The sequence below is a fragment of the Ascidiella aspersa genome, chromosome 8, assembly GCF_963924565.1.
Source record: "Ascidiella aspersa chromosome 8, kaAscAspe10.2, whole genome shotgun sequence".
Classification (NCBI taxonomy): domain Eukaryota; kingdom Metazoa; phylum Chordata; class Ascidiacea; order Phlebobranchia; family Ascidiidae; genus Ascidiella; species Ascidiella aspersa.
The window spans coordinates 17,885,446-17,897,965 of NC_139454.1; the positions used below are offsets into that span (position 1 = coordinate 17,885,446).

A 12,520-nucleotide genomic window follows, 5' to 3' on the forward strand; every position below is an offset into this window, starting at 1 on the left:
CTTTTTCGGCTGAGTTTTGTCTTTTGACTTAGTGTTAGTTTGAAATTATTGTTACCTTTGTTGTTATTTTTCAAAACGTGCTATAACTTTTGTTCTAAGATTTTGTTGTTTTGTAAAAGTATAGTTAAACAAAGAGTCTGTATCAGCAATCAAAGAGTGTGACATATGCTCAGACACACCCCAGAATAGAAAAAGTAAATCTGCGTTTAAAGATGTTGTTGTAAAAAAAATAAAACGTAAATTGTATAATATTACCTCAATTGGATATTTTCAAGTCATTGTAATTTTTTAGGTGCCGAAAAACAATATCCTATTTTTACTATCCTGGCACTTTTAGGTATTTTTAATTTGGTTGCTTTAAATTATGCTGTATTGCAATTGTTTTAAACTAAAAAACAATATTGATGCTTTCTTCAGTAATGCCATTATTCTTCTGTGTGGCGTCCAACCCTGATAGCATAATTTTCTTTTATAAATTTATTATTGTTGTTGCTAAAATGAAATGCATTTCTTCCTATTAGTTGTTTATATTTTCTTTTTTTTGAATTTAAATGAAATAAATTTATATTTGAAATAACTGATTTAGACACGATTTGTTGTGTTAATATAGTATATATACAATATGCATGTAGTAAAACTTATCGTATTTTCTTATCGTAAAACTCTACCTTAAACCGATTCATTCGAAACAGTCGATCGTTGAAATACGTTAGTTGTTATTTGTCAAGGATTACAAAAAAATATATCGAAAAACATAATATTTGCAATCGGCACAAGCAACTAAAAACTACGTAAAACTAACCCTCAAAATTAAATATTTTATGTTGTTTTTGACCTGTAATTATTGCGATTTCAGTTTGCTAAAGGCTACCCTGGCAAAATTTTCAGACGTGGCAAGCGAAAAGCACCATTCAATAGGGCATACCATTAACCGGCGGTACAAGTACAAAGCCAAATTCTGAATGATGAATCACACGAGTAAAAGAACAAAAATGTATTTTTCTTTGTATAAATGAAAAAAAAAGGTTTATAAAGTTCTTTTAGCAATGGTGTAGTGACTGAATCACCTGTAATTATATTTACTTACTGAGTAAAATTTAGAACTAATTTTAAATGCTTGGGAACCTCCTGTTAATATAGAACATATTGTATTGGCTTGCAAAATAAATCATTTACTTCATTATAATTATCACTTGTATTATGCTAATACTTAGCTTAGTTAAAATAACGAACAAACAGTTACAGTGACGTACAAATTGATTCCATTGTTACATCTCAATGGCCGAAAAATTACTGCAGGAAAAAAATTATTTTATGGTTACCTTTTTGCAATGTTTACATTGTAAAATACTGTTGGTGAATTTCTGATTCATTAGCTCGTTGCAAAATCTTTTGATTTTATCAACAACCCTGCGAAAACATGTCTAACATGAAGGTAAGTGCCTTTAGAGTTGTAAACATTACAGGTAGAATGGTCCACGATACAATTTACTATGGCACAGGTTGATAGTGTAAATTCTGGACATCTATGCCAACTTTTATTTATTTTTAGTTGATTTTGAGTGGTTTGTACTCTGATTAGATGGAACTATTTCGTTTGAGAAGTGACTGTATTACAATTTGTTTGTTGAAAACTGAGTTTTGTAAGGTAAAAACGTGTAAGGTTTTCATATGTGTGATAGCGTCGTGGATTATGAAGACCTCGAAATGGGCTGTGAGCGGCTTATTTTACATGATTGCTTGGTAAGATGAGTGTTGTTAAAGAATATATTTAATTTATTTTAAATAGAATTCTGAAGATGATGCTTTAGCGCCGGCTCTATCGGTCGACGCTCTTGCGAATCTTTTCGAAACGCTTTCTCTCGAGGTAAGCTGATTGTGTTGAGTTATGCTAGCCTAGGATAAGGTCCTTGCCAAACTTGGTGCATTGTGACGTAACTGTCTAACGACATACGTAGTAAATTGGTAGTCATAGTAAACCCATTCTTATTGGCTGAAACTTGTTTGTTCAGGATTTTTTAAGGATATCCTTTAATGTGGCTTTAATTTAATAAAATACAGAAGTTTCGGGATACACTTGAGAATCTTTTAAGTCGTACTGTTGTTCGCTTTTAGAGAACCACAGTAACGCTTTTAGAGAACCACAGTTAATATAAGACAAATCAGAACTTAAAATACATATACGTTTTTAGGCTTAAATATACCCGTTTTGTAGGCTACAATATACATTCTTCATATATGTGTCAATGCAAATTATCAGAGCTGCGTCTAAAATAAAAAAAAACTGCTATACTTCTTTGACCTGCAACTTAGTGGAGAGAGTGACGGTGCATACAGGTTATTTTAACAACTTTAATTTTACCGATGATCAGCAATATCAGTGTTGGGTAGGTGAAGATCCTGTGGATTCTTTGGTAGGTCCTGGTGGATCCATTGACTGTTCTAAATTAATAGTTTTGTCAGCATTACCACAAATAAACGCAAAGATCCCGCGCTTAAGTTGTTTATGTGATTAGTCTCAACTTTAAGTAGCCTACACTTGTAACCCATGACCTGAAAAATCTCAACTAGTTTCGAGTCACTGTAGCAGTTGGCTCTGAGTCAGTTAAGTGGCATGCCCTATTAACCATGGGCGTCGTCACGGGGGGAATTTGACCACCTCTGGAATTTTAAAATACGATTATTAATATGATTGTTTATATATAAATAACATAGTAGGCTAACTTAAGTTAAATTAGGTGTAGCCTATATACTCATTACCTCTATACTTAGCTTAACTATAAAATGTTTATTTTTATAAATATTCGCAATTAAATTGAGACAAAAGTACAAATACAACATAGGTTTACAAAACAAAAAAATTTTTGACGTAGCTAGCTCGAGCTTAGTGGCTTACATCGATTTATTATTAATGCAAAAACAATTAAACCTATTTTTTGAATTTTCTTTTCTTTGATTTATTTATTTTATTATTTTTTTTTTTTTACTAAAATTCCTGTCTATCACAACAGACTGCCATACTGGGTATAAGGCAGGATTTATTTACCTGCGCTGTCGCGCACTGGTGTGCCATGGAAGGTTGCCGGGTGCGCCGCTTGCAAAAACTTTTTTTATATGTAAAATTTATATGTATTTTTTTACTTTCTTTGTCGGCTTAGTTCATTTATCCAACACTGCGTTTTAAGATATAACTATAAAGCCTGTAAAAAAAATTAAAAAAGTACTTCAAGAGGTTTGCGCCTGGTTCGCTCGCCAGGTACGCCGCCACGGTATAGATCAGTGTTTGTTATACAGATGAATGAATTACGCCAGGGTGAATAAAATATTTGCAGGGGTGAACCAACCAAAGGGGGGGGGGATAAAGGTGAACCGTCAAAAATGGATGATAGCTCTGCAGTAAATAGACTACTGAGCTGTTGTTTTTTGGTGTGTTTTTGCTTTTGGAACGGTGAAGTTGGTTTGCACTGATTGTTTAAGTACAAAAATTTTGGGACTGTGTTTTGTGGTTTTGTAACTTTATATTTCTGGAGTTCAGAAATTGTAGCCTAGATTTGCAATGGTTAAAACTTAGCTTGAGTTCTTAAACAAAAATCGTCCTAAAAACCTAAAGTCACTTTGTGCTGTTATATATAGACAAGATAGTTTTATCGTATCATGAAACAAGGGTAAATGAAATCTGGAGATAGATGCTATGGGTGAACAAAACTAAAAAAGTTTAAGAAGCACTGGTATAGATATCTACAGGTGGGCCCTTAGTAAAAAAGGTTAAGAAACACTGCTACAAGGCATAACAAACAACTGCTCTAAAAAAGAAAATAGTTTGACGATAAAGTTATATTTGAATACTGTGTATCTTGATAATAAATTGCAAAGCCAAAAAGCTCGAGTAAATCGACAGCATCTTTATTAAGACGTTTCGATACTAGCTTGTATCATCTTTAGTTAATGTGACTGAGAAGCATTTTAAACATCACTTATAAAAGATGGGCCGCAATTGTTATCAGTCTGAGTTTCGAAAACTTATGTGTTGATGAGGTGTCAACGTTCAGTTCGGGGCTGCAGTCTTGGATAGACTATCGACTATCCAACTGAAACGTTGACACCTTATCAACATCGCTGTACCTGTTCAACACCTGAAGGTGCTAAATAATGCCCCTACTTTTCGAAACTCAGACTGATAACAATTGCGTCCCATCTCTTATAAGTGATGCTTGAATTGCTTTTCAGTCATATTAACTGAAGATGATACAAGCTCGTATCAAAACGTCTTAATAAAGATGCTGTCGATTTACTCGACCTTTTTGGCTTTGCAATTTATTATCAAGCTACATTACAGATCCGTGCATAGTGTACCCAAATACCATGTATGTTTATAACACCAGACACGCCTTACCCTTGTGTATCAGCCAGGGTAGTCATACTCGAAAGTAGTGGGTAAAATGTCGCCCGTTTCACTAATCCGCTGAACAATAAATCTTGAACTATACCGTGATATAGGCTATATATCGTTTAAATATTTGTTGTTGTATTACTGCACTTGACGCAAGAAAATAAAAACACATCTCACAAACTTTATCTTTTATTATGTAGATTATATTATTTATATTGGCCAAAGTTTGCTCATCTGTGGTGTGTTATATTTTTTGTTTCTAAAAATAAATGTCTATAAATAAATTCAAAAGAAATAATATTACTTGTAAGTAGACATTTTCAATACACGCCATTTTATTCCGATACCGAAAGAGTATCGCAATCCGTCTCCAAATTACGTCATTACTAAACAAGCAAAGTGAATTTAGAAACGTTTAAAGTGTGTTTTCCAGATATTAGGCTAACATTTGCTTTAGCGGCAGTTTATGTCAAACTTACTATTTGTTGGTAGATTTGCGTTGATTTGCAACCAACAGGTGAAATTCCTGTATCTTTAGGGCAGCGTTTCTCAACCGCTGCGCCATAGAAAGGCTGCCAGGTGCGCCGGGAGCAAAAGGAAAAAAATAATTTAATATATAAAACATGTATTTTTACTTTTCTATTAGGCTTAGCTCATTGATTACACAGTACTTTCAAGTAAAAAACACAAGAATATCTACAAAGCAACAATATCTAAGTCAGAATTTCCATAATACCATATTACTAAGACCGCAGCAACATAATAACGCCAAATTCGCATCAATGGCCACGACAGAATAAGATCTAAAATAGTCTCTGAGATAAGACCTAAACATGTCGAATTATGCTCCAAACTAATCGGAATAAGACAAAATTACGCCCAGGACTCTAGCGAAAGGGTATGGGATGATTGGGCGACACATGTTTGGCATTGGCCGTTTGCTGTCGACATTTGGGCGCCCCTGTTTTGGCCCCGGATTTTTTGCCTCTGTTTGGGCTTATAGGCGGTAGTTGGTAGTGTTAGCAATTGGGCTAGGGTTAAAAATATTCGGGGAGTTGGTGTTAGTTATGGGTGGTGTTTGGGGTTAGATAAAAGGATGTATTGGCCTTATTTTGGCCATTTAGGTCTTCTTCCGATTTCGTCATTTTTTCGCCTTATTCCTAACGGTCTTTTATTGCGAAGTTGATGTTGTTCTTATGGTCTCAAGGCTTGGGGTCTCTTTAAAGATATGCAACTTTAAACCTATAAAAAATGGCAAGCAAATTAAGAGAAATACAGGTAGTCTACACATCAAAAAAATTAACGCAACGTTTTAAAATATTTCTAAGTGCGCCCCCCAGTAAAAAAGGTTAAGAAACACTGCTTTAGGGATTGGATCGGCACCAATACCACCTCAGTACCGAGCGAGCGCCGATACTGCCATGCATTTGGTATCTGGTGTTGGCTCCGCACCGATATAATTGGACATCCGTACTTGTGAATCTGAGTTATAACAAGGAATGTCCAATAGTATTCGGAGTTGGTACCGATGCCAAGTGGTAGTATCGCTAATCGTCACTTACTAGGTTTGAAAATGACCGTATTTGCCTAATTCTAAATAAGGTAATCAGGTGACACTAAATAAAGACAAATTGTGTTGAATTCTCGAAAGTTTTCGCACAATCCGTGCTTCATCAGGTTATTGAATTCAATACAATTTGTCTTTATATAGTGCCACCTAATTACCCTTACTAGGTTGTTATCGGTGCCAAACCGACACCAAATTAACATAAGAATTCTAGCCGTGATTTTCGATCCAAAGCAGTTGCTTCTTCATTAAAATGTAATATTTTCGAAGAACAGTAGATTTACAACTATAGAGGTAATAGAACTTATTGACACCAAAGCAAAATTTGACCTAATATCCCTAAAAAATTGCTGCTGAACTTTCCAATTTCGCTTATTAATATTGTTTTGACGTCATTTGATATCGGATCGCAAAATTTTATGTTTTAAATATCGGGAATCGGCATCAGAATAAAATTTGAAGGATTGGAAATCCTTATATATAAGGCTGTACACAAGAAAACATGAACACCAGCTCTGTGTGAGAGAGTTTAAACAACCATTGGAAATACATTAAATTACTGTTTGGGACTTGGTTTTAATCGTATGTACCCCTTACAAAAAAAGAATTTATTTTATTATGTTCATCGCTCGGGTGTTTTTCACTCGCGTTGAAGAGTTTAAGACGCAAAGGCAACCGGGCTAAAGAAAATAATCACTTGTCGAGAAAGCTAGCAGGGGTGTCGTATTCTATTTATCTTTTCTGTATGGTGTGCCGTGATTCAAAACTTTTGGGATTAACTGTAATTACCAGTGTTTCCTAAAATTTTCAAGTTTGTTTACAATGTAAACTTTACACTCACAAAGAGCTGTTTTTCAATCACCCAAGTACAAAACCTATATGACTTAAAACTAATTACGACTGTACGTAGTAGACATGGGCAGAAGTAGCACATCTGGCATTGACAGAAGTAGATAGACGCATAGACATTGTTGTTAGAAGGTTATAAGTTCACTGGATATAGGCAAATATCCTAAACAAGACGAATGATGCTTGTTGTTTATTTTAGATGGCAATACCCATAAGTCCCAATAAGACCTATAATGAAATGATATCTGAAGCGAAATTGTGTATTAGGACCAATGACGTAATAAATGAAAATATGAAGTAATGTCTGTACCAGCGTGGCCCAACTATATTTCGTCGCCGGGCCATTATAAGCATTTCGTTTCGTATAGCGGGCCAATATTGGGCGCGTACAGTAGGGTTGTTATACGTCAGAATTTTCCCTGACATGTCAAGGACTTGAAATCTGCGTCAGTGAGAATTGACAAAATCTGATTATAGGTCCGGGATTTAATGCTACTGTATGAAATATATCGCCAATACATTTATAATATCGAAAATGGTAATTGTAACTACTAAAATTAGTTTAAATATTTGTTCTGTTTATTCAATAGCTTTGTATTCACAATGGCAAAACCTACACAAGCAATATATAAACTGTTGCTACCAGGCATGGTAATATAAATCAAAAACAGCTCCTCTGATAATTGTAATTGTTAACCAACGTTAACCAACACAAGCAATATTCTCTAGTTTATTTTTACCAAATGTGAAACTGCAGATAAGCACCAGTTGACATACTGCTACGCCTTTGTTAAAACTTACTTCCTTTAAGATGGAGCTGTAGGAAACTTATTATTATTTGGCAAACACACAATTTTTTAAGTGCTGTTTATTAGAGTAGTTGCTATTTACTCTAATTAACATTATTTTCGAAAGTTCAAACCTAGTTTATTTATATCTAAGAAAAAAGGTAAATTCGCGAGTGAAATGCGAGCAAATTATTGCCCACACAGCTAAACACGACGATAACTCCGATTCTGTATAGCCATGGGCAATGCAAATGCAATTTTTTCCAAGTGATGGTTTGAGTATATTTTGGCCCGTTTTGTTGAAATCGGATTAGCTCGATTGCCCCAGTCTCATCGCACCTCGAAAATAAAATTTGGGTCAACTTAAACTATACAAAGCCATTTTTCACGGAGCGCGCGAGATGCCTGTGCTTTTCGTTATTTTAATTTTTTGAAGAAACTTTTGACCATCTGGACTTGGTGACGCAGCCAAATTGACTGGGAATTTGCGTTTCAAAATATGGCAACCCTTATAGTAAAGAGGATTGTAGTTTTTTGGAGCATAACTTAGGCTACACGTTTATGTTATGTTAAAAGTTGGATAGGTGTTACTCAAGATAAAATGGCCTTATTGCACCGTATGGAAAATTGCATTAAATGGATAATTTGGCAGAAATTGCAATTTGTAAAGAGTATGAGTCTACACACCGCTTGGCTGTATTGACACTTTAAAAGATGAAAACATTCCACGGCGCCGTTATGTTGAAAACATTGGCATGACAAAATGGAAAAACATACTGTGAAATTAAAACATTTGCTTGGTGCGCGAAATGTTTGCGTGTACATGGTTAACGTTGGTAATAAATACATTTTTAGGGGCACGCACAGCAGAGAAGTTAAGTTAGAAAATGTAACCGTCTGTGAGGGGGCGATTGTATCGCGGGCCAATACCAAATTAATTTTGGTTTTGGCGTTATTCAAATATCTGTCTTACCGCTAAAACTATTATATATGCCGAAAATTTATTTTCGAGACATATCTTGTTTTTGCCGGTAAATGTATTTAGAACGATTTTAGTGTAGGTACCTTTGATGGGGGACAAAAAACTAAAATATTGTGACGTTATCGTTTTAGCTGGATATAGCTATCGACTCCCATTTAGCGGTAGAAAAACCAATTTAGTTATCGGTGTTTTTTTTTTTTTTGAGTTTAACCAATCGTAAAACGCAGGGAAGCATTGTGAGAAGCTACATGGCGTGAACTGTGTAGCCAGATTGGACCATAAGAAAAAAAAGCTCGAAAGTTTTCACGAAGGTTAAGTTTTTTAGGCGGAAAATGCCTCTTTGTCAGTGTCTCTGGGATTGGATTTTTGATTTGAGGCGACAAAAGGGAAATTAAATATAAAGTGAATATTTTAATAAATTGAACATTTTTGACGCAAAATAATTCCAAACTTTAATTTGCATATAGTCTTTACGAAACTTAGGTGAACGAAAATGAATCTCTCGGCAAACTACCCCTTTCGCACCTAAGCCATAAGTAAAAAATTTCGGCCGATATGTGTTTTGCTTGCAGAAACAAGTTAAAAAACTATAGAACATGAAACGTTTGTATTAAACCACAAACCAAAGTCAAATTAATAATATTTGAAAGCAACCCTGATAGGTAACGCTATTTATAACGGTCCACTAACACAAAATATAAAATAAACACTAAACAGTAAAAATATATTCCTCGGTAAAATATAAAACAACCCTCGTTTAGTTTTTGACTGCTTTAGGTATCGGAATGCGTTAGAAACACCATTGTAAAATGCAAATAATTTAACTCTTAAGGCTGGTTCACACTAGACGCGTCTGGCGTTAAGCGGAAAACGTCAGCGCCTAAAGCGTAAAAAACGCTTACCGTCAGACGCGCTTCGTTCACACTACGTAGTCATAGAATACTAACATTTTTAGTAAGTATTCCATGAATATATACGGTAACTAGCGACGCTCGTCAAGGTCAACCAAACACAGTACATTTTTGTACTTTATCCCATAATTGCTTCTTAGTTATAAATAAAATACAAGCATAAAAAAATCCTTCGTACTAATAGTTTTTTAAGTTATACAACTGTTTATGTAGATGGATTCCACTTTAGTCGTTGTTTTATTGGAGCAGCAGAATATGTTACTACAGTTGTTGGTAAAAGAAAGCAATAAAAGAAAATGGTGGGTTAGACCTATTTTAACGAAAAGGGAGTCTTTGGGCGAACATAATCTTGTCGAAGAAATGCGGCAGGATCCAGAGAGCTTCCATCACTATTTTAGAATGAATGTGGCCTCTTACGACGAGCTGTTGGAGTTGGTTCGTCCGCATATTCAAAAAAAGAACACGCCTTGGAGGCAATCTATTTCGACCACACAACGGCTGGCAATGACGTTAAGGTAAACAGATTATTAATACTAAATTTAATGTAAAATAAGCACATAGACACATCTATTTAAAATTTACTTTTTAGGTACTTGGCTACCGGTGATTCCCAACAAACAATTGCTTTCAACTTTCGCGTGGGCAGATCTACCCTTTGCAACATTTTAAAGGAAACATGTGCTGCAATTTCCAAGGTGTTGCAGCCATTGTACCTTAGAATGCCGACGACAAAAAACGAGTGGCGCAATATCGCCTTAGAGTTCGAGAGGCAGTGGAACTTTCCGTTATGTTTAGGTGCCATAGATGGTAAGCACGTGATGATTCAAGCACCTCCAATGTCTGGATCAGAATTTTTTAATTATAAAGGCCACTTTAGCATAGTGCTTCTCGCCTTATGTACTGCAGACTATTGCTTTTCCATGGTAGACATTGGAGATTCTGGAAGGCATAGTGACGGTGGCGTTTTCGTCAACTCGCTGTTTGGACAGCAACTTATTAATAATTCTTTGCCTATTCCTCCACCTGAGTGCATAGCTAACTCGTCTATTGTATCGCCATTTTGTTTTGTAGCTGATGCAGCTTTTCCATTAAAGGAAAATTTAATGAGACCATACCCTGGCCATTTTTTACCAGAAGATAAAAAAGTTTTCAACTATAGACTATCTCGTGCAAGAAGAGTTATTGAAAACACTTTTGGTATTTTGACAACACGATGGAGGGTTTTTAAACGTCCGATAATAGCCGATGTCAACAATGCGGCCAACATCACGAAAGCTGCATGCTGCCTTCATAATTTTCTCCAGAAGAAAGGTGACCAAAGTTGTATTACTTCAAGGATCCTCGATCGTGACGAGCAAGGGGATGTTACACTTGGATTGTGGAGAGAAGAGACCGTGGGGAGTCTATTACCCTTAGGCCAATCTAGTTCAAACAACTACACTCGTACAGCAGCACAAATAAGAGATCAGTTTAAAGAATATTTTATGTCACCTTCTGGACAATTACCATGGCAGGGACAAGTTGTAAATAGAATTTGAGTCACTACTAGTATTTTTATTTAGTTAAATTTAAAGATATATAATACTATTTCGTTTAATTCGTTAAAAAGCAAATGTACACAATTGTATCAGTTTGTGTTTTATTTATTACCATATTGTAAGTCACACAAATAATTTAAAATATGGGCCATTGCCCTGTCTGACTTTTCTTCTGGTAGTAGCCGGATTTTAGTGGCTACTAGTTTGGAAAAATGAGATGCGGCATCTTCCTTGGGCTTTGAAGTTGCCTCTGAAATGGCCTGACAATTTTTTTCCATGAGGCCAAATATTTTTTCCTGCAATGTAAAATCAACGAATCTTCTCAAAATTGGGCCTAAGTGGAAATGCCTAGGCTACAATAAAAAGGGCTTTAAAATCGATAAAATAAACACTTACTTGGAATTCCAATCTTTTTTCTTTGTTTTCTGATTGTCTGGACGATCGTGGTCTATCCACATCCTCCTCGTTCACGACTTCTTCAAGATCTAAGCCAAATATATTTTTTACAATTTTATAGTTAAAAACAAGGTACATATGAAATTGTTTTGCAATGTGTGATTATTCAAATATTAGAAAAAAATTATTTCTTAATAAAGAAATAAATAACCTTTAAATATTACAAATACACTTTAATTAAGTAATATCAAACCTATCATTACTGCTTCCTCCAAGTCTGAACTGGTGTTTGTAAGATCCAACATTTCATAGTTATTGACAGTTCTTTAGACAAAAAGTAGTACATTAAAAACCAAATAGGCTATTTAGTTTTGTTTAAAACTGTAAAACACATAGCTGGCATTATTGGCCTATTCTTGCTAGTTCTATCTGTATAATAATAACACTTATCAAATGTCAGCAAATACATACAGTCTGTGGCGCATATGGTCGTCTAAAAACGAAAGGCTCTCAAAATGCTCCCAGGACTTATGCCGAACAGCCCCAGAGCCGCTTCTTTGGGCCTCGATCCTATCTTTTTTCACCTTGGAATATCTGTCTCTTAGGCTCTTCCATCTTTTTTGGCAATCTGTTACTAATAAGTAAGATACACTTGTGGCTACACAGTAAACATTTATGCTGCTATTTAGCTACTATATCTGTTATGTTTTCACAGTATCTGTTTTCAACTTAAACTACAAAATAAGCGCCAGTAAATTTAGTTGTCATCCTTTCCAATATGCTCATAAAAACTGGACGGCAATGGACGTTTACCTGACTGTCCTAATTTTTGACTTATTTCAGTCCAAGTATTTTCTTTTTTTAGAGCATCCTTGTATCCTGAATCTTTGCTGTTATATAAAACGGGGTAGTTTCTTACAAGGTTGATTAACATATCGTTGAAATCCATCTTCTAAAGATGAAAAAATTTTATAAATCCAATTTAGGCAGCAGTCAGCTCAACTATCTATTCAAGTTAAACAAATTTACTAGAATAGAACAAACAAATCAGACAACAAAAGCGTCCCGGGTAACCTTGACAATCACCTTACTCAGTTGC

At 35.0% G+C, this 12,520-nt stretch overlaps 1 protein-coding gene across 1 annotated transcript; it reads right to left on the reverse strand.

Moving 5' to 3' along the window:
* Positions 1 to 11,126: 11,126 nt before the first annotated feature.
* On the reverse strand, positions 11,127 to 12,361 carry LOC146136632 (uncharacterized). The gene is made up of 5 exons (XM_083396225.1): positions 12,235 to 12,361; positions 11,893 to 12,055; positions 11,675 to 11,745; positions 11,422 to 11,510; positions 11,127 to 11,321 (listed from the first exon to the last, which is right to left on the reverse strand). The coding sequence occupies exons 1-5, from the start codon at positions 12,353 to 12,355 to the stop codon at positions 11,127 to 11,129; spliced, it is 639 nt and encodes a 212-aa protein (XP_083252351.1). The 5' UTR covers positions 12,356 to 12,361.
* Between the last annotated feature and the right edge of the window lie 159 nt (positions 12,362 to 12,520).

Bases quoted from the DNA above. Each gene is read 5' to 3' on its own strand.
- LOC146136632 (XM_083396225.1), bottom strand. From the start codon at position 12,355: ATGTTAATCAACCTTGTAAGAAACTACCCCGTTTTATATAACAGCAAA. The intron at 12,056-12,234 runs GTAAACGTCCAT...CTTACTTATTAG, and splicing joins TCAAAAATTAGGACAGTCAG to TAACAGATTGCCAAAAAAGA. The intron at 11,322-11,421 runs GTAAGTGTTTAT...TTTACATTGCAG, and splicing joins AAAAAAGATTGGAATTCCAA to GAAAAAATATTTGGCCTCAT.